Source organism: Rhinolophus sinicus, linkage group LG14, assembly GCF_036562045.2.
Source record: "Rhinolophus sinicus isolate RSC01 linkage group LG14, ASM3656204v1, whole genome shotgun sequence".
Taxonomy (NCBI): domain Eukaryota; kingdom Metazoa; phylum Chordata; class Mammalia; order Chiroptera; family Rhinolophidae; genus Rhinolophus; species Rhinolophus sinicus.
Window position 1 is genome coordinate 191490 of NC_133763.1, and position 23956 is coordinate 215445.

At 45.0% G+C, this 23956-nt stretch overlaps 2 protein-coding genes across 3 annotated transcripts in view; one reads left to right on the forward strand and one right to left on the reverse strand.

Moving 5' to 3' along the window:
* NECAB1 (N-terminal EF-hand calcium binding protein 1) overlaps nt 1–7565 on the reverse strand; it is a 113773-nt gene extending 106208 nt beyond the window's left edge. The window contains exons 1-2 of one of the 2 annotated variants that reach the window (XM_019726238.2): nt 7434–7565; nt 2296–2499 (exon numbers count right to left, since the gene is read on the reverse strand). In XM_019726238.2, coding sequence (XP_019581797.1) covers nt 2296–2301 — 6 coding nt within the window. In that variant the 5' untranslated portion in view covers nt 2302–2499; nt 7434–7565. Of the gene's footprint in view, nt 1–2295; nt 2500–7242 lie in introns of both variants that reach the window. The other variant, XM_019726237.2, reaches the window with a different exon arrangement.
* Nucleotides 5221–22686, forward strand: TMEM64 (transmembrane protein 64). The gene is made up of 5 exons (XM_074319099.1): nt 5221–5274; nt 6499–7332; nt 7518–8495; nt 17975–18130; nt 20124–22686. Exons 1-5 carry the CDS (start codon nt 5221–5223, stop codon nt 20313–20315), a joined length of 2214 nt encoding a protein of 737 aa, XP_074175200.1. The 3' UTR covers nt 20316–22686.
* The last annotated feature ends 1270 nt before the right edge of the window (nt 22687–23956 follow it).

A 23956-nucleotide genomic window follows, 5' to 3' on the forward strand; every position in this document is an offset into this window, starting at 1 on the left:
TCAAAGATCTCCACCTCTGTGGTTTCATCCCTGCGGGGCCGCTGGGAAGCCAGGCCTATTCCCTTACTGGAGTTACTCGGCAGGGCGTTTGTGTGCATAGTTCAACATGCATATTCAATCTTATAGCAATGTGAAAATGAAGCAAAAATATTAGGTTTACAATACAGACCGCAAACACTACAGCTGGAACCCTGTAGATAGTGAGGCTATGGCTCTCGCTGAAGGTGAGAAAGAAGGCGTTCTGTTTAACGCAAAAGGGCCTGATTTACACCTGGTAACAGTGGCTCTGCTCCTTTTCCCTAGATGACCCTGCAGTGCCTCAGCTTTACTGATCCTTCCAAACGCTGCATCTCCAGGCTGGATTTCTCTCCCAGCTTCTGACTGACGTTGCTCACTGAACAACTCTAGGCAACGAGTGCCAGTTTGAGTCATACTGTTTTAAGGCCTGCGTTGGGCTGGATCTGCGGGCTGAGATTCCCCAGCAGCTCCTGCAGATAAGTGGCTTGAAGAAGGCCACTTATGCAGGCAGCAAAAAATGATGACATGCTCTAACTGCTTTAGTTCATTCTTTATAACATTTTCTCTGTTTGTGACAAGTAACATGGATTGTTTTTAATTCCAAATTATTTGTGTTCTTTAACTGCCTCCAAAAGTCAGTTCAATAAGCAAACCACTAGACTGAAACCAGAAGACTCCAAATAAGCACAATTTACTCGCCGGTTGCTCCATGACAGACAGTAGCCTCCCCCAGAGGAAATGTCTGTACCAGGGGTGTCCAAACTTTTTTCAACGTTTTTTACCAAGGGCCATATGTGGTAAAATACACAAACAGCCGGGCCACTCACTCGAGGTGAAGTACGTATTGCCTCACCTGGTTTATTTAAGTAAACTAAATATATTTTTGGAATTTGCTGCGGGCCAATAAAAAATGGATCGCGGGCCACAGTTGGCCCGTGGGCCGCAGTTTGGACACCCCTGGTCTATACACACATCAGCAAAACATGACAAGAGGTTATCTGGTGTGATGCTAACCTGTAAATGCTCAGAAAATAACTGCACAGCAGGTTTGCAAAAGCAAATAGGGTGAGTGATAGTTACAACAAAAATCATGATCATCCCATCATTCTTAGGAAATTGTGTTTCAAAAATTAACCAGCAGGAAAGCTGAACATGGAAATAGGAACACCTGTTTAAAATAATTAAAACAAGAAATCACACAGACCTTTCCATGAGGCTTTAGCATCATTAAGAAGCCTTATGCTAGCCGGAAATGTATGAGTGCCTGACTCCTGCTGCCTTCATAGACAGACAACCCCTTTGTGTAAACTCACCGGAAATATTTACATTCAGGGAGCTATTTTCCACGGTTGCTGCTAAGAATAGTGGCACAGTTAAGTTTTTCTTTAGTATTTGTCTATGATGGCCCTCATTTCTCATTTGATTTAACTATACATATATCATATCGTAGCAAACATTACTTCACCGGGGGAACATTTTTCTATTTCTCTGAGAATATGAGGGTTTTTATAAGTGAATGTTTTAAGTCTTTAAAAACACAGGGCAACTTTATTCTTTGTCCCAATTGATATTTTCTTTTCTCTTTTTTGTGTTTTAAGGTTAAAACTGAACACCTGGAAAGCAGTATTACTGGTTTCCTATTTCTCTACTTACATATTTTATTTGAAAACATCCTCATGAAAACTTGGCTGAAAAAACGGAAGAATATTCACTCCAATAAGAAAGATGGCTTTTAGCCCAACAAAAGTCTTATTCAGACAGAGCGAAAATCAGTAAAGCAACATCAACACAAAATCGATTTTGTTGTTTCCCATTACCTGAATAGTGTTTAAAATAAAGAAGTGCTCCTGGCTGCTTTAACTTCATAGAAGAATGCATTTCATGTTTCCCTTTCCAACAAGGTTATAAATCTATCCAACATTAATTTACCCAAACCCAACACTACTGAGATTCGCTATCTATAGAATCAGCGGCCAAAACAAGGACAATTCATGAAAATGCCACCCACCTACAAATGTATACAAATACATCCCGAGTCTCTACCTAATAAGTTAGTAACCACTATATGGCATTCTAAAATCATAGCAAGTACCGTGGCCCATAAATTAAAGTAATAATTTCATCACCTTTTAAAAAAACATATGCTAAAATGGAATATGTCCATGATACCATTTGATTTTTTCCCCATTGGGACTATAGTTTCTCAATATTATTGCAAATATTTCTTAAAATGCATTTGGACTGAGTAAAATGTTTAGAAAGTTGGTTTCTTCTGACCTGCATGCTTTGTGGTTAAGAAGAATGAGGGCTCTTCAGCGTGACTCGGGCCGTGCAAGCTCATCTAGGTGTGTTCCTAAGAAGGGAGTCCTGGACTGCCCCAGCATCTCCATCTGACCCTGGGGAAAGCAGCTGCTGCCAGCTGTCTTCACTTGAGGATGAGTGACAGACATCCCACTGCAATCTCCTTCCACCTGTTAATACCTGTAGGATAAAGTCCATACCTTAAAGTGCAAATAAACAAACATCAAAACCAATTAAATGTTTATTATAGAAAGTTGGAAACAATAAAAAGCACAAAGGAAATTAAAAAAACATCATTTGTAAATCCAACATCTAAAGGAAAGCATTTTGGTGTATTTCCTTCCAGTATTTCCTGCCTCCATGGCCTTCACCTCATACATCTTTGAGGTGTGGCAGCTGAGGGACCATGGCTGAGTCATCGCTCTTCCTTTTGTAAAGGCCGAACCCATGACAGTGGCAAGAAAGTGATCTGAAACTTTGTGTGATTTGTTGAAACCCATTTTGAAGATTTTGGTAGCATAAGAGTTTTTGAATATATAAATGTTACAGCATTTCCTTTACATGATGAAACATAATTTTGACATCCTGAGAGTCCTTCTCCTTCCCTCATTCCCTGTAGTCACTCATCCCAAGTAATCCTGGCAAAGCCTGTGGACATTCTCATCTTCTCGTCCGTCCACAAATGTGTTGAGGCCCACTGACTGTCTCCTGCACATGGGAACAAATCTAGCACGTGGTTTCCCCTGGTTCTCCTCACAGCTCACAGTAAACTCTCTAAATCCACATCTGATTCTTTCTCCTCAAGCTACAGAAATCCCATGTCTGCCCACTTGACTACAGGATAAAATCCAAACTCTAGGGAAGTGGTTCTGAAAGTGTGGCCCGTGAGCACATAACCAGCCACATCAGCACCACTTAGGGATTTGTGAAAACTGCAAATTCTTGCCCTTCCCCACCCCACACCTGCAGAATCCAAATCTCTAGGGAAGGGCCAGGCGATCTGTGTTTTTAAAAGCCCTCCAGGAGACTCTGATGCACTGAAGTGTGAAAATCACTGCTGGAGAATTAGCAGGATGGTTATGCGATCTGCCTCACTCCCCTAGGCTCACAGAGCGCTCTGCGTCTGCTCTCAGGTCTGTCGGCATTTCCCAAGCATTTCGTGCCCTTTCACGTCTGTGCTTTGGTACTTCCTGTGTCCGAAATGCTATTCTACTCGTCCACTGTCCACTCCTACAGGGCACTTCAAATCCTTTTGGAATGTGCAGAATATAAATAAGTGTATACTCATCTTTCTAAATCCAGCTCAAATATCACCTCTGCTGAAAAACTTTCCGACTCCCAGACAGAGCCAGTCATTCCTTCCTCTGTGCTGTCAGTGTGTGTAACATGTGTGCTACTGTTGCTTATGCCTCTCCCTGGTAGGCGGGTCCTCCAGGGCAGTCTCATCCTCTCAGTGTGTCCTTAAAAACGCTGGGATCATGTATGTTCCCAGTCAGTGACTATGGAGACGCCAGTAGCCACCTTATTTGGCGGTAGAGTGGACAAGCCTGTTTACTCCTCCTGTGCTTCTCTTCTAACTGAAGATGAACCCTCTTTCTCCTGGGGCGATGCCCTGCTTCTTCCTCTCCAACTAAGAGCACAGATTTGAGAGGGAATAACATGAAGAGATGGGGGAAAGGGGATCAGCAAAGGACGCCTTTCCTCCCTAATGCATACCCCATAAATGGCACTAATAATCTTGATATAAATCCAAACTGAAATGTAAAAATGTTCTCTAGTCATATATTTTCTTTCAGTCTTAATTTGTGAAAGAGTTGAAAAGCTATAGTATGTAATAAATATTGAAGAACATATAATTCTGTATATGTGTGCTTAGGGAATAATGGATTTGTTCTGTGGAAATAATATCAGTCTTGTACTGTATTTTCTGTACAGGGAAACAAAGCTCATTGGCAGAATATTCTGAATTTTCCTCTTTCTTACTTTCTAAACAAAAATGCAAAGGCATACTCTACGCTCCTTTTTCTCCCTAGTGCCCCATGTGCTGTTCATTAACGCAGTGGTGAGACTGAGCAGCACTTCGTGAGCTCACCAACTTGTACAGTCACATGATGACACTGTGAGAATCGGCGCTTGCATCCACTGTTATGAATAAACATCAGTTTTCTAAGTGAACCCTGAGACACTATTTTCTACAGAATTGAAACTACTTGAAATTGGAAACACAAATCTTTTGGCAACTCTGAACTGGAAATTATATCTGCAGAGTTGGCCTGTAAGTTTCCATAATTGGATAAATAATGACTTAGCTCGTATGAGTGGGTGAGTCCCCTTTTTCCACTAGTCCTTACCTGCCACGTCCATCAAGACCACTTCTTCTAGGCCAGACAGGTAGTGAAGAGCAGTGACAGAAGAGAAGTGTACTTGGAAAGGATGGGCACGCCTGGAAGCCCAATGACAGCAGATCAAGACTGGATGTGTGTATAGCATTTCCCACCACAAGTAAAGCTGGACAAAAGGACCCGCAGGAGACTGGTGAGATTCACAACTAGCTCAGGGTATTAAGGAAGCCTTCGCTTAGAAGTGTCTGGGAAAAGAGTCTTTAAGAGATCAGAAGGGCAGAGTGCAAACATCCTGAGGTGGAAGTCAGTGTGACTCATCCAAGGGAGAGACACAACAGTGTGGCTGGAGGTAGGGTGGCAGATGAGGGAATGCAGACAAAGGCTAGATCATAAAGGGCTTTGCAGGTCACACAAGTGGGTGGGTGCTTTTGCTAAAGTGACAGAAATGTTTTAGGCTGGGGGTGGGAGGTAGGAGTGTTTGTAGGTTAAGACATATCTATTTCCATTTGTAAAATATAACTTTCACAATTCTGTGACAAGCAAATTGCAGGGGACAAGAATGGGAAGGTCCCATTACAGTTTGCACTGCCCTCACCGGCGCTTCCATGTTCAGGTGAGCTAGGTGGTGTTTTGCAGGGGCGGGGTGGGGGCACTGTTTGGGTCAGGATAAGCACCCGACATGAGAGTGGTCCAACTACAGGCTGGTTGGGAGCCCAGACATGGCTTAGAGTAAAGGGCCCTTGCAACTGAATTGTCCTCCTCTGAAATGTGGATTAGAGAATAAAAAACTGAAGTAGCAGTCCATAATGCGACAACTGATCAAAGAAACAGAACCACGGAGATACAATGGGAAAGAAATAAGAGAACAGCTTCTCTTTAGAGGCACCTAGATTCATAATAGCTACTCATATGTCTATTTGGAAAAAAAACTGCTTCCACCCTTTTAATTAAGGTGGTTGCTCTCTGGGTCTTTCTTGGATGCAAAATAGTCTAATGAGCCCACTGGTAGCCCCAAGATTTCGTTCTTCTCTTCTCATTCACATCAATAGGAAGTGACAAAGATCTGCCCTGGTAACAAATAAAACCCTCAAATCTCAGTAGGTTAAAACAACCAAGGTTTACTACTCACTCACTAAATATTCCTCATGAGGTGATGGGACTCTATTCTGTATCATCCTCCCTCCAAGGCCAAGACTGATAGGGCATATACAGTCTGGAACATCGCTGATCGCCATGGCAAAGACATGAAGAGTTCTGGAAGGTCTTGCATCAGCAATTAAGTGTTATGCTCACAATTCAGGGGCAGTCATGTAGCTCATCCCAACCACAAGGAGGCCAGGAAATACAATCCTACCAGGTCCTCACCACATGCCTGAAAGAGGACAGGAAGTATGTGGCACACCCACCACCACTCACTCGTCCCTACCCATGGCTTTAACTGCTGCCTAGATACCAATGTCAAAATTCCCAGGAGAGAGGACCCATTTCCACTTCCTACCCACGTTCTCACCTACTGGAACGCCACAAGGGAACTGCACCAGATGTTTCAAGTTCACATATGCAGACCGAACTCTGCATCTTTCCCACACACTGTCTGCGTCCTTTCTTTTGGTCAGTGGCCCCATCATCCCTCCGCTACGTGGAATAAGAAGCCCAGATGCCAGCTTTGCTTCCTCCTCGTCTTCCAACAAGTCGCCACGCCTACGGATGCCTTTTCTCTCGCTCCATCTTCCTCATTCCATGACTCTGGCTCTATCTCGGCCCCTCACGGATTCTTGCTGAGACCAGTCTGTGAGCCTCGTGTCTGGTTTCCCTGCCTGCATAACCTCCCCCATAGGCTGTGGTCAGTTACACACCCAACAAACACGTACAGAGCATTTCTGCTTCTTACATTAGGGGCCCCCTTGCAGAAATTCAGTCTAAAGAGGGAGGCAGTAATGAAGAACACGTTTCAGCACGCTGGACAAACGTGACCACAGCTGTGCAGACAGCCGACCGGGCGGAAACCCGAGTCGCGCGTGTGCGGGGAGGCGTCACCGGGAGCTGCTGCAGGAGGCGGTCTGCGGGGCGGGCCGGCACCCGCTCTGCCCCACCCCGGGGGGCGCCGGGCAGGTGGCCGCGGCGGGGGCAGCTCGCGAGGAGCAGGTGTGCGGGGCGCTCGCTGCCGGTCCTGACAGACTGCGGCGGACGGCGGGCCGCTGGCTACCGCTCCGGGAGGCAGAGCTGTGCGGTCCCTAAAAGTAACCCCGAGCCCGAGCGAGCAACACCTCGGCCGGCTGGGGTCCCACCTGCCCGGCAGCACGGTCCCGTGAGTGTCCTCGCAGCCCTGAGGCGCCGCAGGGGCCCCACGGGACGTGTCCGCGGGCGGCGCACAACTACGGGCTTGGGCGGGAGGCTCGGCCCCCTCCAGGAGGAGGACCTGGGGACGGGAACCGTCAAGGGACGAGAGGAGAAGAATCCCGCCAGTCGGAGGAGCCGTCTGACAGAGCGAACCCTTCCGAGACGCCCCTCGCCCAAGGCTCTGCCACTCGGTAAGGCCCTCAGGGGGCGGAAGGGATTCCGCCCGTGGCGGGCCTCGTACCTGAGCCGCGCGCGGAGACGTCGCCACCTGAGGAGGGGAGAGACTAGCAAACCTCCTCAGAGCACACCGAGCGTCGCCAAGCGGGCTGCGGCCGGCTCGTGACCGAGCTCCGCAGAGACGGCCAGAGGGGCGAGGCCAGAGCCCGAGCCGCGTGCGCCCCCCGCAGGTCTGAGCCAGGAGCGCGCGCTCACCTGAGGAGACGGCCGCGCGCCACCCGACTCTCCGCCCCGCGTCCCCGTAGCGCTGTGCGTCACGAGGGGGCGGGCCGTGCGTAGCGGGGGCGGGGCCAGAGTGCCCCCGCCCCGCGCGCCGAAGCCCCGCCCTCTGGCCGGAAAGGGGCGGGCTCGGCCGCTGAAGGTCCGGAGTTTCTCACTCTCGGCGGGACAGTTCCTCCGCCGGTCGGTCCTCGGCCGCCGGGCATTCGCCCTTTCGGTGCCTCCCCTGCCCTTGGGCAGATACGCGGGGTCGGGGCCCGGCGCTCGAGTCGCCATGAAAGGTTGCCGCCTGACGGACGCCGCAGCGGAGGGGCGGGCCGGCTGAGGGCCGCGCGGGCCGAGGCCTGTGGATCTTCTGCAGCCCCGTCCCCGGGCCGCGCCGACGCCGAGTTGCCGGGCCCTGCCGCGGGCGGGCGCGCGGATCCCCGGCGGGCCGCCTCCCCGCTCGGCGCCGGTGCGGGGCGCCTGGGCCCGCCCGCGGCCTCGGAGCTGCCGGCTGAGGGCGCGACCTCGGCGGGCGGCCCCGGGGGCGGCGGCGCGGTGGGCGGCGTGGCCGAGGTGAGGCGCGGGCGCTGCGGCTGCCTCGGCGGCCCCTGCTGGTGCCGGAGCCTGGCGCTGGTGTGCGTGCTGGCCGCGCTGTGCCTGGCCTCCCTGGCGCTGGCCCGCCGCACCCTGCAGCACCTGCTGCTCTGGGCCGAGGACCTGGACCCGCTGTTGGGCGTCCTGCTCTTCGTCGTGGGCTTCGTCGTCGTCTCGTTCCCCTGCGGCTGGGGCTACATCGTGCTCAACGTGGCCGCCGGCTACCTGTACGGCTTCGTGTTGGGCATGGGGCTGATGGTGGCGGGCGTCCTGCTCGGCACCGGCGTCGCCCACGTGGTCTGCAGGCGGCTACTGGCCGCGCGGGTGGCCGCCAGGATCCAGGGCAGCGAGAGGCTGAGCGCCGTCATCCGCGTCGTGGAGGGAGCAGGAGGCCTCAAAGTGGTGGCGCTGGCCAGACTGACCCCCATTCCTTTCGGGCTTCAGAACGCAGTGTTCTCGGTGAGTGGTGTCCCACCGGCCCTTCCCTCTCCGTCTGTTTCTCAGCGGTCTTGGGACGTCCCTGGGAGGGCGCTCCATCCGGTCAGTGCCGGCAGAGAAGTGACAAGTCAACGGGAATTACAGTTCCTTTCCGTCGCACCCTGAGAAATCTCATACAAATAAAGCTAATCTAAGTCGGGCCATCAATGGGTGACCCCTTTGTGGCCTATGAGTTTGATTGAAAATGAACAGTCCTTTTCACTATGAGTGGAAACTGTCCATCTGTCATCTTATTTCTCTAGTAGCGTTGGCAGGAAGGATTTCACATTCCTAGCTTTCTCTGCCAGGAGTTTGACTTGTTTTTAATGACATGGGCCCGAAGGGAGTGTATGCGTAAACAGTGGGGCTAGTAGGTATCTGTAGACTCCGTATTTTGGAGTTTCCTAATTGTAATAAGGCCTTTTCTTCGCAAGTAATTAGCTTTAATACAGTGTAGAGGGGGGAGAATCCTCCTGTTTATCTTTCTTTGAAGGAACTTCATTCTGAAATAACTGGGTAGTGAATAACACAAAATAAGACAGACAACCCTGTGTCCAGTAAGCATATATTTTTCTTCTTTATACACACCTCTAGGCTCTTCTGCCCCTGTATTCTTATGTTGTCTATTGTACCTTCATGCAGTTGATGGAGGAATAGAAAGACTGCAAATGAGGAGACCATCTGATTGGAAGAAAGGAATCCATCTTTAGAAACTAACTGGGTGACTTGGGAACAAATTACTAATCCACCTGCCCTTGCCTTCCTCTTTTCCAAGGTGAAGGGGTTGAACTAGATTACTGACTTCCCCAAAGTAAATGATTCTACAGAGTCCATGTAGAGATTTTCAGGAACTCAACCCTTTAGCTAGACTTAAAGAAAACTGGAAGTTCTGGAAGACAGCATTCAAAACCATAGGACTGCTTGCATTTTATATTATGTTAGTGGTTCTGACACTTTGTTTTGTTTCAAAAGTAAATCATTTTTAGTTTGTAGAAACTTTCTTGTTTTGTATTAAGAATAATTCTGAACAGCGTACCTCTTTGTGATGAAATTAAGGTTTTTTTTTGTTTTTGTTTTTTTAATTCTTTTCTTTTGAAATACCTTTGGCAAATCATGTGTTGATTGTAACCAGCATCAATGACTGGAGAGTGAGGTTTGGTGGAGGCATGCAAATAGGGAAGGGGGTTATCAGTAGAGACAAAGTTGAGTGTTTATGGTCGTGTTATGGTCTTAGCCTTAAATGTTTCCCTTTTCACAGTCTCCTATGGTATGAATTATAAACATGAACTTTGACCCAAGCTTGGGTAATAATCCATCAAACACCTTCAGACTTTGAAAGAGGGTTGGGACTAAGGACTTGACTAGTTTCATTCCTTTAGTTTGCTTTGTTCTTCAGTATAGCTTGTATCCTTGTACCTTTTCTTGTCCACCTACTGTGTGCCTACTATCCTAGGTTCTTTCCAGACCAGGTCTAACCTCGAAACGAGCACTGCAGAAGGTGGTTCTGCATGTACGAAGAATGCCGGCTAATAGTGAGGGGCACAGGCTGGTGCTTAGACTGCGGACCTTGGTCAGGTTGCTTATGCTTTCCGTGGTTCAGGTTCTTATTTGTAAAATGGGGAAAGTAGTGATACCTATTTCATAGGATTATTGAGATTACTCAGGTAAATACATGCCACAGGGGCTGGCGTAACAAACCTTCACATGTCGGCTTTAGTCATCATTACTGTTGTTATTACCCAGGATCACGTAGGTAACAAATACATGGTAGAGTCAGACTTTGCACCAGTCTAACGATAGGTTCTCAACCCATGGCTCTATTTCTTCATTGTATATTTAGTACCTAGTGTAGTGTGGGGTATATAATAAGGACTCATATATTAATTAATTAAAAATAAGGTTTTTAAAAAATATTAATAAATAAAAATAAGGTTTTTTTTTAATAATGTCTCTTTAACATATAAATAGGTGAATAAGAAGTACTTTGTACTTGGAAATTTAGGTAATTATGTCGTCGAAACTGGGGGACCAGGGACAACTCTGAATTTGGCATTGTGGGTCAAGAAAAAAGAAGGAATGAAGGAAAACGGAAAATGGTCTCTTGAAATAGGTATTACTGGCACAAGTTTACTGAGGAAGAAATGGAGCCTCAGTTGTCCAAGTGGCAGAGCTGAGGTTTGAAACCCAGGGTGGGCTGATGCGGTGCGTCGTTCTCTAAAATTCTTACTCAGCCGTAAGCACGGTGGATTGTGAAGCTGTTGGACACAGTCTATCACGTCTTGTTCATTTCTATTATTCTGAACTATCTGCTTAGCTCTTTCAACCCAAACTTTTTACTGAATTCACCCAAGGTATGTGAGTGGAAAGAAAGCCTAGTTTAGGCTGATGTTTGTTTCAGTGTGACTTTTCCCTTCTGCCTTGCACACGTTTGTTCCACCTCCCCACTCTGCTCCCATACTCATCTGGGTGCCCCCAGCTGCCCTCTTTCCAAGCATAATTTCTCTTGTTCTCTTCTTCCCTTCCTATATTTTAAATTACCCTTCCATCCCCCACCCCTATTTCAGTTAAAACTGATTTTCTCAATGCCCATGATTAACGAAAGGTATCTGGGCTTACCTCAAAGTGGAAGTGGAGCACAGTGGTCATGGGAGGCACGAGCTTTGGAAACACGCAGCGTTTGCTTCGTCCGTGCTGAATGGTGAGGGTTAAACGAGCTACTGCAGTGAAGGCGTTAGTATTTCGCCTGGCACACAGCCAGCACTAATTGTTAGCTATTGTTTTTAGTGGTGGAGGTAGTGGCGTTCACCTAGTAAAGGCAGGAGCTGAATGTATGTAGAAGGAAACGGGGTCCCGGGCTTCTTACTGGTTCTTAACCATAATGTCCTTGCCCCATGTGTTCTAGAAAAGGATAAGCAAGCTGACAGTCCACTTTTGAAACTCTTTAAATAGAAAAAAAGTATTAATATATAATCTTTATAATAGCAATTCTTACATCACAGAAATATTAATTTCCCAAGTACATGACTTTTGTTCCTCTTTTAAAAAATGCACCCATTGTTTCTGCTGGGAAATAGTTAACGCTCCCCCCGCCGCCAACTTTCTGATGTCATCTTGTATCTGTAGGTATTAACTGCCTGTTAAGATAGATTTCTAGACTTGTAGTTTGCGTGTGTTTCTAAAGACTGTTCTCTGGAAGAACATATCTAAGATCAGCATTTCTAGCGTGGCAGTCAGGATAAGCCAAATGATGCTACACTAACAACTCCCAAATCTCCGGGTTAAAAAGCAAAGGTTTGTTTACCTGCCTGATACAGGTCCACAATCACCTTGGTTTTGGGAAGGGAAGGAGTGAGGCGTCTCTGAGGCTTTGCGATTGTGCTCCAGGATCCAGGCTGACAGAGCCACCATCTTTCCCTTGGTTACTGACATGTGAATAAGCTTCTACTTTTACTTCCTGGACGAGTTACATGGCCACAGTTAAGTTCAAAGGGGTGATGCTTGTGCCATGAAGGGGAGAAGAGTATTTGGCAGCAGTCTTCATGACACTGGCACTTGGCTACCTCCCTCTCGTCCCCACATCTATTCGTTGGCTCAATCCTGAAGGCTTCAGTCAGGGCCATTCCCACTAACCTGGTTTAGGCATCTCAGCCCCTACCTGGTCTCCCTGCCTCTGGGCCAAGGTTTTCCAATCTTTCCTCTGTTTACAAGATCTTTCTAAAATGCAGACCCGATCTTGGCACTCCCCTCGAGGTGACTCCAAACCCTCACAGCTTCCCGGCTGCCGCACACCATCCCACGATGACTACGTCCCTCTGATGCATTAGCTTGTTTAATCCTCAGACTCTCAGAGGTAGACCTGATACTTCTGATGTTGTCTGTAGCCTTGAAACTTCAGGTTTTCCTTTGTCTCAATTGCTGGAAAAAGAAACTGGTTCAGTAAGAAAGGACTGTTGATGCAGGTATAGGAGGAAATGGAACCCTAAAACACTAAAGCCATCTAAAAGGACACTGTTGGTAAAGTTAGAAACTGAAAACATTCACAAGAATGACATCCCATTCTGTATTTAGTAAGCATAAAAATAATCTTATAAAGTCTACTCTAAGCTGTCCCCTTGTAGACACCTGGACTTCTACAGCTTAAAATTACCTCCTGTGAAATGTTACCTTTAATTCAAAAATATTACATGATACTTGGTTGTTATGAATAACAGTTAGAACATTGGTATTTGCAACTTCCAAAGGGGTTTGATTTTGTCCTTATTCCATAGGAGATCCTAAAACTCATTCTCTTTTCACTTTGGTTGTAGAAAAACTTAAAAAGTCAAGACTCTGGTAGGTTCTCTCTCTTAAATCCACATGGGAAATTTTGTTCCAATTACTGTGAAATTTTTGAAACTTAAAATACATTTGAAATAAAAATTAAACCATAGCATGAAAGATCCTCCTATTTGTATGTTGTATATATACCGTATTCCAGTTTGCAGAGAATTTCATACGTGATTCCCTTTCACGACTGCATTGGTGACTGAGCAGAGTTCCAGAGAGGGCAGACACGCGCCCTGGAAATCACACCTGATTCTAACATTTGCTGTGACAGCTTGAGCTATTTATAGTTCCTCTTTTGAGCCATATTTTCTGCTGCAAATGTGTTTAATACCTGCTGTGATAAAGTATATAGTGTGTTTACTTTGCTACTTCCTTCTCTCCATTCCCAAACGAGGGCAGTGCCACTCAGATTCTCTTTCACAAGTATTGGTAGCCACTCGCTGAGCCAGGCCTGCGTCCAGCGCCACACGTGGCTCTCTGAACGCTCACACCAACACTAATCCTCCTCTAACGGCTAAGGCAGTCGAGGCAGCGTGGAGCGAGCCCGGAGCACATGGCTAACACGCGGGCTTACCCGGTCCAGCGGGTTGCGAGGAGCTAGGTCCCACGCAGGTCTGTCCCCGCCGCGCACTTGACGTGGTGGAGGACGCGATTCCGCGCAGGTGCAGGTGCAGGCAAGTGAGGCGTCGGCCGGGCGGCAGAGCAGGGTCCGTTGGGACAACCGTGGCCCTCGGGCCAGGCCTGTCATCTGATTTTGTGCAACACATACACTAAAAATTTGTGTTCCATCTTTCAGTGATTGGAAAAAACACCAAAAGAAGAATAACATTTCGTGCACGTGAGAATTATATGAAATTCAAATTTCATCATCCGTAAATAGTGTGGAATACAGACACGCTCACTTCTCAGTGGAACCATGTTAAAGAATCTTATGTTACCAAACTGTTAACTACTTCAGCTCTTTCTATGAGCCCACAGTAGGTTTGCTGCAGCAACAAAAAGATTTCTGTTGGTTTGTTTTGGGAGGGTAGGACACTGTGACACCAAGGACGGCAAATTAAAGACAGACTTGAAGCAGTGACAACTGTAATGAATTTCCCTAGAGCTCGCACTGAGTCACCAAGAAGAGCATAGGTTACTCTTATTTAGTTCACAATTGAACTGAAGTTATTAGAATGAAGTAAGTTTCTGACTGGCTAGTGAGTGTAAGATGAATATGGTGAAGCCTTAGCTTCATGGACTCGTGTTAATGACCTGGCCTGCAATCTTCTTTGTAAAATGAGAGGTTAAGTAAGGTCTCAGTGTGCTTTTAAAAAGGCAAATGTTCTGAGCAGCAATTTACCACTACCTTTTACTTCAAAAGTTTGGTGATAGTATGTTTCATAAAAACGTTTTTTCATCTTCAGAAATTATTATTCTGTTACAGATCCAACCATAGATTCTGGGTCTATGAGGGTGGGTCGTGATACTTACTGTACAAGGGTGGCTCCTGATCATTTCTTCCTATTAGTAGACTGATGTGCAGCCAGTGGTCAGTTCAGAAGGAATAGAAAGACAGACACAGTCTGTGTTTTGAAGGAGCTTGGAGTAACCCTGAAGGGTCAGAAGTGATGACCAAGTTAGTGAATGTGATGCTACCTCCGCCCACATCCTGAGACCTCATGGAACCAGTGAGCACAGCTGGTCGGACTCCTCGAGACTGTTTCCCTCTCTTTGTGCTTCTTCAGTTAATCAGTTCCTCTCATCAGCTTCTGTGGTTTCCATGTGCCTATACGGGCTGACAAGTCACAAATTTATATCTCTAGCCTACTGTATCCTGGTAACATTCACAGGATGTCTTATACCTTCCTAGATTAAAAAACAAAACAAACAAACATTTCTTTAAAAGCAGAGAGGTCTTATTAAAACTTATTTTAACATTATTTCTTTTTTCTGTTCTACAAAATAAGTGTCCATTCTACAAACTCTGAAAAGTATAACAAGTACAAAGAAGAAAATAATCGCTAACATTTTAGTGTTTATTTCTCTAGTCTTTGCAATTGTCAGTGCATGTGCTTTTCTTTCATCCATTGTAACTGTTATGATTTTTGTGACATTTTCCTGATTGTAATGAATATTATAGTTGGTAAATACACTACAAAGTGACTTAGTGACCACACAGTCTGCTACGGTTTTCTGTCTTTATATCTTTACCTCGGCTTAGACCTGGGCCTTATGTATAGAAAACATTTGATAAATTTTTGTTGAGTAAAAATTATAAACCTATAGTTTGTCATAACTCTGTAATGAAGGTATTTTTAATTATTTAGAGAAATTTCATTACATTTAAAGACTGTGGACTCATTCTTTGCATTCTGACATTTTGTAACTTAGATATTTATTTTTAAAATGACTTTCAATACATACAATGCTTTATTAATAACTGCAATATAATAATTTTTATAAGATTCATTTTTGTCCTATGTACTTATTTGATATATTTGACATGTTTATTCTAAAGGAAGTTCTCCAAACTGACAGGAACCTTCCTAAAAGTTCGCCCCCCTCACGCCCTCCCTTGGCTGGACTCCCCAGTGCTTGTCTGCTGAGTGTACACAGAAGCCCCAAGGAGTTGTCCATCTTTATTTGACAGCTTCGCTAGCACAGCCTGCCCTTGCCCACTGTCCTCGTCCATTCCCTTCCTAGAACGCCTTCCCTTCCTCACCACCCGTCTGTGCCTGCCAAACCCATGTTTATTATAGCTCCCAGAGTCCACTTCAAATACCCCTTCCACAAGACCACCTTTGGCCCCTGTTCCTGCAGCTAATTTTAATCCCTGTTTATTCTTTAAGGCAAAACAGAAAAGAAGGTTAGTACAGTGGCTGCTGGCTTCTTATATACTAGTAATAACTAGATGGGGACTTGGAAAAGTTATTCTCAAAATTAACAGCAGTAGCAACCACCACAATATAAAATGCTTAGAAATAAATGAGTTAGATGCACGATATGTGAGAATAAAACTACCAAACTTTAGTAAGAGGTGTGAAAGATTTTGAGAAATTATAGAAACATTTTTGGATAAGAATACTGAATGTTCTGGAGATTTCTGTCCAGATTAATTCATAAATTTGCCTTAATCCCAATATAAAATTGACTATTTGTTTTCTTTTTGAATGACAGAGTGATCTTAAAATTTATCTGTAAGAATACATAGGTAAGAATAGTGGCAATTTTAAAAAGAATAATGAAGGGGGCTGAAGGATGGTAAATTCGTTATCAAATATTAACTGATAATTTGGTTTCAATATAAGATTTAAGATATCAGTGGACAGTATTAATGCCCCAAATAGATCCTTTTATATACAATTACTTCATTTATAATAAAGTAAAACATAAGTCACTAAAGAAGTTATTAATTATTCCATAAGTAATGCTAAGAAAACGGGTCCTTGGGGAAGGGGAGGAATAAGGCTGTATCATATTCTTTAATATAGAAATAAATTCTAGAAGGAATTAAGTGTTAGATGTTAAAAAGGAAAATACAATCAGAAAAGAAACATAGGTAAACAACAATGGGATTTAAAAATACTTTCTAAAGATAAAAGCAATGGAAAAATCAGAGAAAAGATTGATAATATTTGATTACATAAAAATTTAGAAACAATTTTATGTGAAACAAAAGTAAAAGATAAGGAACATTATAGAGGAAAATATTTGCCACATATAATAGATAAAAGGTTGCCCTTACTATATAAAGAACTCTTATGAATAAGAAAAACATTTAACATTCCAATAAAAAATGTGCAAACACGAACAAATAAAGATATAACAAAATACAAATAGAAAAATGTTTGTTTAAAACTAATATCAGTATAAGTTAAAACAGTACAAATTAAACAATGATGAAATATCATTTTTCCCCCTATCAAACTAAGAAAGATTGGAATTTCATACTAAAAGTCGATAAGCGTGTGATGAAATGGACACTTACGCATTACTTACTGATAGGTGTGGAAATTGCTGTGGACTTTTTGGGAACTGTTTCACTGTTTGACCCAGTGGTTTATCCTAAAGCAGTGGAAACACATCCTTATTAGTCACTTTAGATCGCTCTAAAGCCAGTGGTGAAGCTGTGAGCTCTACCACCTCCCGGCAGTGTAGCTGGGGGCCTGGACGCTTCTCACCTCAGTCATTGGGCGGGGGACGGTCACTTCCTGTAGGCCCCGGGTCCTTGGTGGCTACTGGCTGAGGACACCGGCTCTTGCCCCATGGGCCTCTGCACAAGGCTGCTGCCAGCATGCAAGGGACAGACACTGTCCTGATTTTTGTGACAGTCTGGAAAGGTCACAAGGTCTGCTGAAGTATGTTCGCTGGAAGTGAGCGCTAGGTGCAGGCCACGCGCTGGGGAGCGGCCATTCATGGGCATGCCCACGAGGCGCCAGGCCTTGGGAGTACCGTAGTAATGCCTCCTGTGCAAGCTGGTATACAGAGGCTTTCCTCACAGGTTTTAATTTACAATGGCAGAAAAGGAAACAATCATATACACACCACACACACCACAGCAGGTTAAATTGTGCTGCACCCACACAGTGGAAAAGTAACTGCAAAATATGGAGAATTTCTACCTGTTTTGAGTGTCGGTCACGTGCTAGACATCTGCTAGATGTTGTACAAATACTTGTGATAGTAACAACCACCACATGGGGTGGTGGTTATTCTCGTTTTACAGCGGAAAATTTACGGAGGAGGAGGAGGTGACTGGATTCTTGGCACCAGAACATTCCAGGGTTACAAAGCCTGGTGGCCACAGTGCCAGCTGTTTGCTCAAGAAGAATATTTAATGGCACGAGGACTCAGAGGACTTTTCACAAAGTGATCCGTGTGTGTGCACATTTTATTTACAAAAATAAAAAATAGTCACAAATATTACCTGACAATGGCAGAATAGAATATCAAAACAATTTTAAACTTTCTTTCATTCTAAACCTTCTGCATTCTGCATGCATTGCCTTTATAATCATTTCTTCAAATCAGGTGCTTTGTAAAGCATTTCAGCTCCCTCTTCTCCCCAGGAAAAACCGCCACCAAGACTCGCACACAGTTTTATGTGCGATGGAAATTCTTGCTGACGAATCATCCCTTGTCTGCTCTTCCAGATGACAGAGCTCTCCCTGCCCAGCTACCTGATGGCATCTTCCGTGGGGCTGCTTCCCACCCAGCTTCTGAATTCCTACTTGGGCACCACCCTGCGGACAATGGAGGACGTCATTGCAGAGCAGAGTGTCAGTGGCTATTTCGTGTTTTGTTTACAGGTGAGTTTAAGACCAAGGGTTGTCTTTGTTCTTTTTCTTTTTGCATGACATTTGCGTGATTTAAACCTAACAGATTTTATTGAAAATAAGAGGATTTTTTTTCCTTTTTATCTTTTCTTGTTCTTTGAATTATACGTCATATTTTGACAACATTTACATTTTTAATTGTGTGGATATACGAAAGTGAAGAGGACTGAATTGACACTGAAAATTCTCTTAAAGGAAGTGACAAAAATCAGATTTTTTTCTGCAGTGATTATTTCCACAGTCATCACTAAATCAAATACTCTATGTTGAGTTAGTGTGAATTGTTATAATACTGTGTTTCTAGACATAATAAACGCCTCGATTTCCATTGAAGACCCCCTGACTCTCCCTTGACTTGCTCACTCAGCTTTCTAGGTCACGCTGCAGAGGAGCCTGTCTTTTTGTGTAAGGCTGTCCTCACTGTGTTTGCTTCTTTGGTTGTGGGGGAAACTTAAAAGTCTTGTATCACTGGGCTCCGAAAGCGGGCTGTGCTGAGGAGAGAGACTAAGTGCCAGGCCCCAGCGCCCAGAAGGACACCTAGGGACAACCCCATGTGGCCGTAGCCGCCCTCCCCATGACCCCGGCTTGGAGTCCAGGCGGCTTTCCACTGGTCGCAGCCTACTTTCTGGGCCTTGCCACATCCTCCCCTCAAGCTGTCACTGAGCTGTCACAGGCATAATGCTGACATACATGCGTTACGAAGACACCTCTTCCCCGTAGCACCTGTGGTATCACTATCTGGATTTCCTTCCCCATCTGCCCGGCTCATTGACTAGAATCTGTTCTTCTTCTCACCACTCATTCTGTGCCCCGCCAGATTCTAGCCTAAACTTCCTAGCCTCCCTCTGAAAACTTTTCTTCTTGGCAAATCCATCACCATGGTGCCTACCCTCCTGTGTGTCTGTGTCGGGACCCCCTTCTTCCCGCAGCTCGGACCTACTCCTGGAGCTGACGCGCACCAAGACCCAGCCTGTCTGAAGCGGAACTCAGCGCCTCAGCCACACCCTCTCCCAATCAGTGCCAACCCTTTGCCCATCTCTGGTGGTGTCACTGTGTCCTGATAAGCATCAAACTTAGGGTGAAAAACAAGTTATCTTGTTTTTCTAAGAGAGCCAGTATGCTAGAGAACAGACACAAGATTCAAAGGCCCACCTTTATAATACCTAATTTGCTTAGGATTGTATTACTTAAAGGTGCCCCCTGACAAAGTTCCAAACGCCCCTCCCACCTACCTTACTCCCAGGACAAGCTCGGCCTGACCCCTTCCACCACCGCCCTCAACACGTGGATTTAGGTTACTTGTCCCACAAAACCTAAAGTTACGGCTAGGCTTAATATAAGGCCTATTTTAGGGTCACTTACGGTCCCAGCAGCCTTTGGAAACCTGCGGGGACTCACACACACCTGCTCTGCCCTGTTGCACTGAGAGTTATTTGCTACAGACTCTAAAGAGCTGATTTCCTCATGGCCCTTGGAATAAGCTCCACTTAGAAGGTGGGGGTGCTGAGGCCTTCTGATGATGGGTGTGCAGGCTGCCAGAGCGGAGGGAGCACAGCGTCCTGCTGCAGGACGGGAAGCAGGCCCACAGGGCTGCCGGCGCCTTACTGGCCCGTCCTGCCCAGTGCCATCCCTGCCAGGTGGCACTTCCTCTCGTGTAGACCTTGTTTAGTCCTTGAAGGAAGCTTTTTAGTACCCAGAGCCGAGTCTGACATTTGTCACACACACGTCCCTTATGTGGATGAAAGGGGAGGGATGCCTACACCGTGCACTGGTTGGTGACCTGTACGTCCTGGCCCCACACTCCCAGTAGAAGCAGCCGAAGAAAGAATAAATGACACTGTGTACACGGTTTAGAAAACTTACCTGAGCGTACTGAGCCCATCCTGCTGAAACACTGCCAAGCCACACGTCTGGTCTGCCTCCTCGTTCTGTGTCAGCAGTAACGTGGCGTTCGTGTCCCTCCCAGGTCATCATCAGCATAGGCCTCATGTTCTATGTGGTTCACCGAGCCCAGGTGGAGCTGGACGCAGCCATCGCCGCCTGCGAAACGGAACTGAAAACCTCGCTGGCCAAGGGCAGCCAGGCCGACACCTGCGGCGCGTCTCTCCACAGCAAGCGGACCCTGGCACTGTCTGCAGCAGGGGTCAACACCGTGTGAGGGGCGAGAGCTCAGGGGCGGGCATCCCTCCTGCGTGGGTAGAGGCTTGTCTGCTTGTCCGGCGGCACAAACACCAACAACTGACTAGTTTTAAATTGCACAGTTTTTCAAGCGAGAATCATTTTCTGGACATGGGAGTGCAGATGTGGATGCAGTTTGGGGGCAACCCTTCGTCTCTCATCACGCCCCTACCGGCCTGTAGGTCTGCACTTTAGCATTTCCTTGTCGTTTCCTTTCTGGACACTTCTGAACAGAGGAACAACCCAAATATTTTTCTGCTTAGTGCTTTATAAAGTCCATGAATAGTTGTGTGCGTCTTTCCTACTTATAAAGATGTGGAAAAGTATGCAGTTTTAAATGGATACCATTGGGCGTCCTTTGCTTTCCTCGTCTTTCCAGGAAGGATCAACAGTGCTTTGGTTTGGTTTTATTGTTCTAAGAAGGACCACTCTGCTTCCCTTGTCCTTACTAGTGAGGAAACAGACATTAACTTCTGTTGGATATCATTGTTGCAGGGCTATTCATACCTGTCCATATGCTTCAATCCTACCTGGTGGGACTCAAGTGCTCTTAAGATACCTTTTATTTCCACTGTGTCATGCGCGCAAAAGGGAAGGGATGTGGTGGGTGGTGGCTCCAGTTACAACTCTGGTTCTCATTCTGTACCGTTCAGCGAAGGGCTGCCCACTGCAATCTTACTGAAGCATTTTATTAAAATACACTTATTTTTCTTTTATATTCATTAGGCTTTGTCATAAAAATGTTATTCCTTTAAAATGGTGGGCTTACCATCATTGAAGATGTCACTCAGGTGGCCTTATCTGATCAAAACGCCTTTTTAAAAAAACAAGCTTTAAAATCATGTTTATAATTCCATTGACGTATATACATACTTGTCCCCAGTTGTCAGCTTTAAAACTGTAAACGTGATGTTCACGTAATGCCCAGTTTGTGTTACTTGCCCTATTATGCAGTAGATTTGTTTTCAGTACTTGTTTTTCTCTGATAAGACTCAGGAATCCTGAAATGTGAAATTAGGCCTCTCAGTTCTTCCTGTGTTAAGTAAGCTGGACCAGGTGTATTTATTAATAGCACTTGTGAGGGCAGCACACAGAAATTTGGCATGATTCGTATGACATATGTATTCATTTGTCACCGTCTACTTTTAATACAGTTTAATTGTGAACTGAACGATGAGTGCTTTCTTTACGACTGAGGTTACAGACAGGAATGCAGGTTTTCTGGTAGGCTTCTCATTTTGGGCTAGACAGACTCCACCTTATCAGAGACCGCAGCTTGCCTTTCCCTTAGGGTAAAACCTTTGCCCTGATTAACTACAGTGCAAAAGAATTCTTTGGAAGCAGGTTGTTCTAGTCTTATGCTGGAGCTGCGTTTGATGATTTTAATGCTTACGGTTTTTGTCCTACTTCAGGTGTAATTGTTTCCTTTCCTTCAGAATCCAAAAGTTTTCTCCCCTTTGAGTAACAGTGAAGTTCGTATGTCTAACGTAAGACCCACCAAGACGACCTCGGCTTAGACGATCTGCGAGGCACCTGGGTCCACAGATCGTAATGGGCCTCCAAATCCTTCCTTCTGTTATTGGTAGGAAAAAAAGTAAACTATTGGAATATTCTTATTCTTTTTTGAACGCTAATTACTTGTTTAGTTCTTTTGGGTTTTTAAAAATGATTTTATTGTAACAATCCCAATGAACAGTACATTTGATTTATTCTTTTCTAACTGGACAAATTTTTCTTGTGTTCCTTGTTTGTTGGTTAGTTTTTGTTGGTTAGTTTTTGTTAAAGGAATCTTTAAGTAAAGATCACTATTTTCATACTTGGGTTACACTTCATGTATTTTGAAGTGCATTTATTTACTTAACATTTTGTAACTTGAATAATTTCACCAAATGAATACCTTTTGGTAGTTTGTAATGAGTTCTGCCAATTATTGTATTTTGCTTGGTACTTAAATTAAATATGTAAAGATAAAAGAGAAGTAATTTTCCTGTATTCTGCCAACCATCATTTTATATAATAAAATCATCCATTTTTACTTAAAATGGTATGGCTTTACTATTTCTCCAAGACGATCGAAAGCCGCACTTCTCTCCATGATTTCCAGCCTCTGAGTAGACAACAGTCCACGACAGCCATGCTGCCTGCTCACTGAGTCTGTTGTTGGTGCTCAGACAACTCTGTGTACACTGTACAAAGCACTGCCATGCCTTGTTCAGTCCACTGGGAATGCTGCCTCCCAGACGGATGGCAGCAGCGCATTCCTATAGGGTTTTTCTATGTTGCCCAAATACTGCCTCCAGTTACAGAGTGTATATTTATAAAATAAAATGTTTTGGATTTCTCAAACTGTTTACGTGCAGTATAAAGTTGCTTTATGTACATTTTAAAAAGCATCAATATACCTAATTTCTAAATCTGATGAAAGGTATGTTCTATTTTTACTTCTCTGGGCCTTTCATGAATTTTCCACATTTTCTGGTTTATTGGTACTGATTTCGTTTACTCTTTGCTAAATTGTGTCATGTAAATTATTTTTAAGTAGCACTTCTTTTTAAAAACATGTATATAATAATTTACTAAGTGCTCTCATGTCTTTTCATTTGATCATCTGATTTGTGAAATAACTTGAAATCTGTACTTTTTGATTTGTGAAAATAATAGAATCAAACGTGTCATTAGAATGTACACTTTGAGTTCATGTTCAGAGGCGACTGTGGGTGTCTTCAGCGCCAGCCACACTTTCCATCTATGCACTCTGTAACCCTCTGCAAACCTTTCTAAGAAGACTCTCCCCAGGTCGGGTCAAGCTCGTGACTAGTAAACAAACTTAACTTTAAAATAAACTTCCCTGGCGTGTGAAGGAGAACGCAGAGAGTGTTCTCTGAGCCCGTGGCTCCCTTAGGCTCTGCTTCAGCCTGTTCACCTTCCACATTCGTCCCAAAACTAGTGAGGAGCGGAACTACCTTTAACCACAGATACAAATTAGATATTTATTCTGGGAAGCCTTGATTTTGCTCAAGAAGTAGGTGAAAACAAACAAAATTGCAACTAAACCGGCCCCCAGATAAAGGATGACAGCCTCCACGCCGGACACGTGGACTCCTGACTTGCACAGAATTACACAGTGAATCAGCGACAGTCAGAAACAAAACGCATTACGTCTCAGCAGCCAGGCCAGTGACCTGCTTTCTACTGTAAAGTCAGCATCTGCTGATAGAAGCCAAGGGTATGTGACACCCGTAAGTTATAATACGTGGGTGTGAACTGGAGGGGCTTGTTTCCCTGTGGGTATTGACTGCCCAGCGACTATCAGTCAACTCTCAGCTGGGCTGTTTAGTGAGAGGGCGGTTTCTATCAAGAAGGAAGGAATACAGGTCCATTTTTTCCTTTAGTAAAATGCAGCCTCTCTGCCCTTTCCTTTTTGCCTTAATTACTTTCACCCTGTGTTCTTCATCTGTCCCTGTTGTCCCCCAAGATCCCCCCCACAAAGTAACCCGTGTTAAAGTGTTAGAGTTTATTCCTAGATCTTTGTAATCGAGGCTGCTGGTGAGTGAAACGTTTTCATCGCTTGTGTATGTCTGTCATACGTAACAGCTGTTATGGTTTATGGAATTGGGGGCT

Coding starts and splice junctions, on each gene's coding strand:
- TMEM64 (XM_074319099.1), top strand. CDS start 5,221: ATGGGAAGGTCCCATTACAGTTTGCACTGCCCTCACCGGCGCTTCCAT. Junction 5,275..6,498: donor ACCGGCGCTTCCATGTTCAG/GTGAGCTAGGTG, acceptor CCTCCCCCATAG/GCTGTGGTCAGTTACACACC. Junction 8,496..17,974: donor TTCAGAACGCAGTGTTCTCG/GTGAGTGGTGTC, acceptor CTGCTCTTCCAG/ATGACAGAGCTCTCCCTGCC.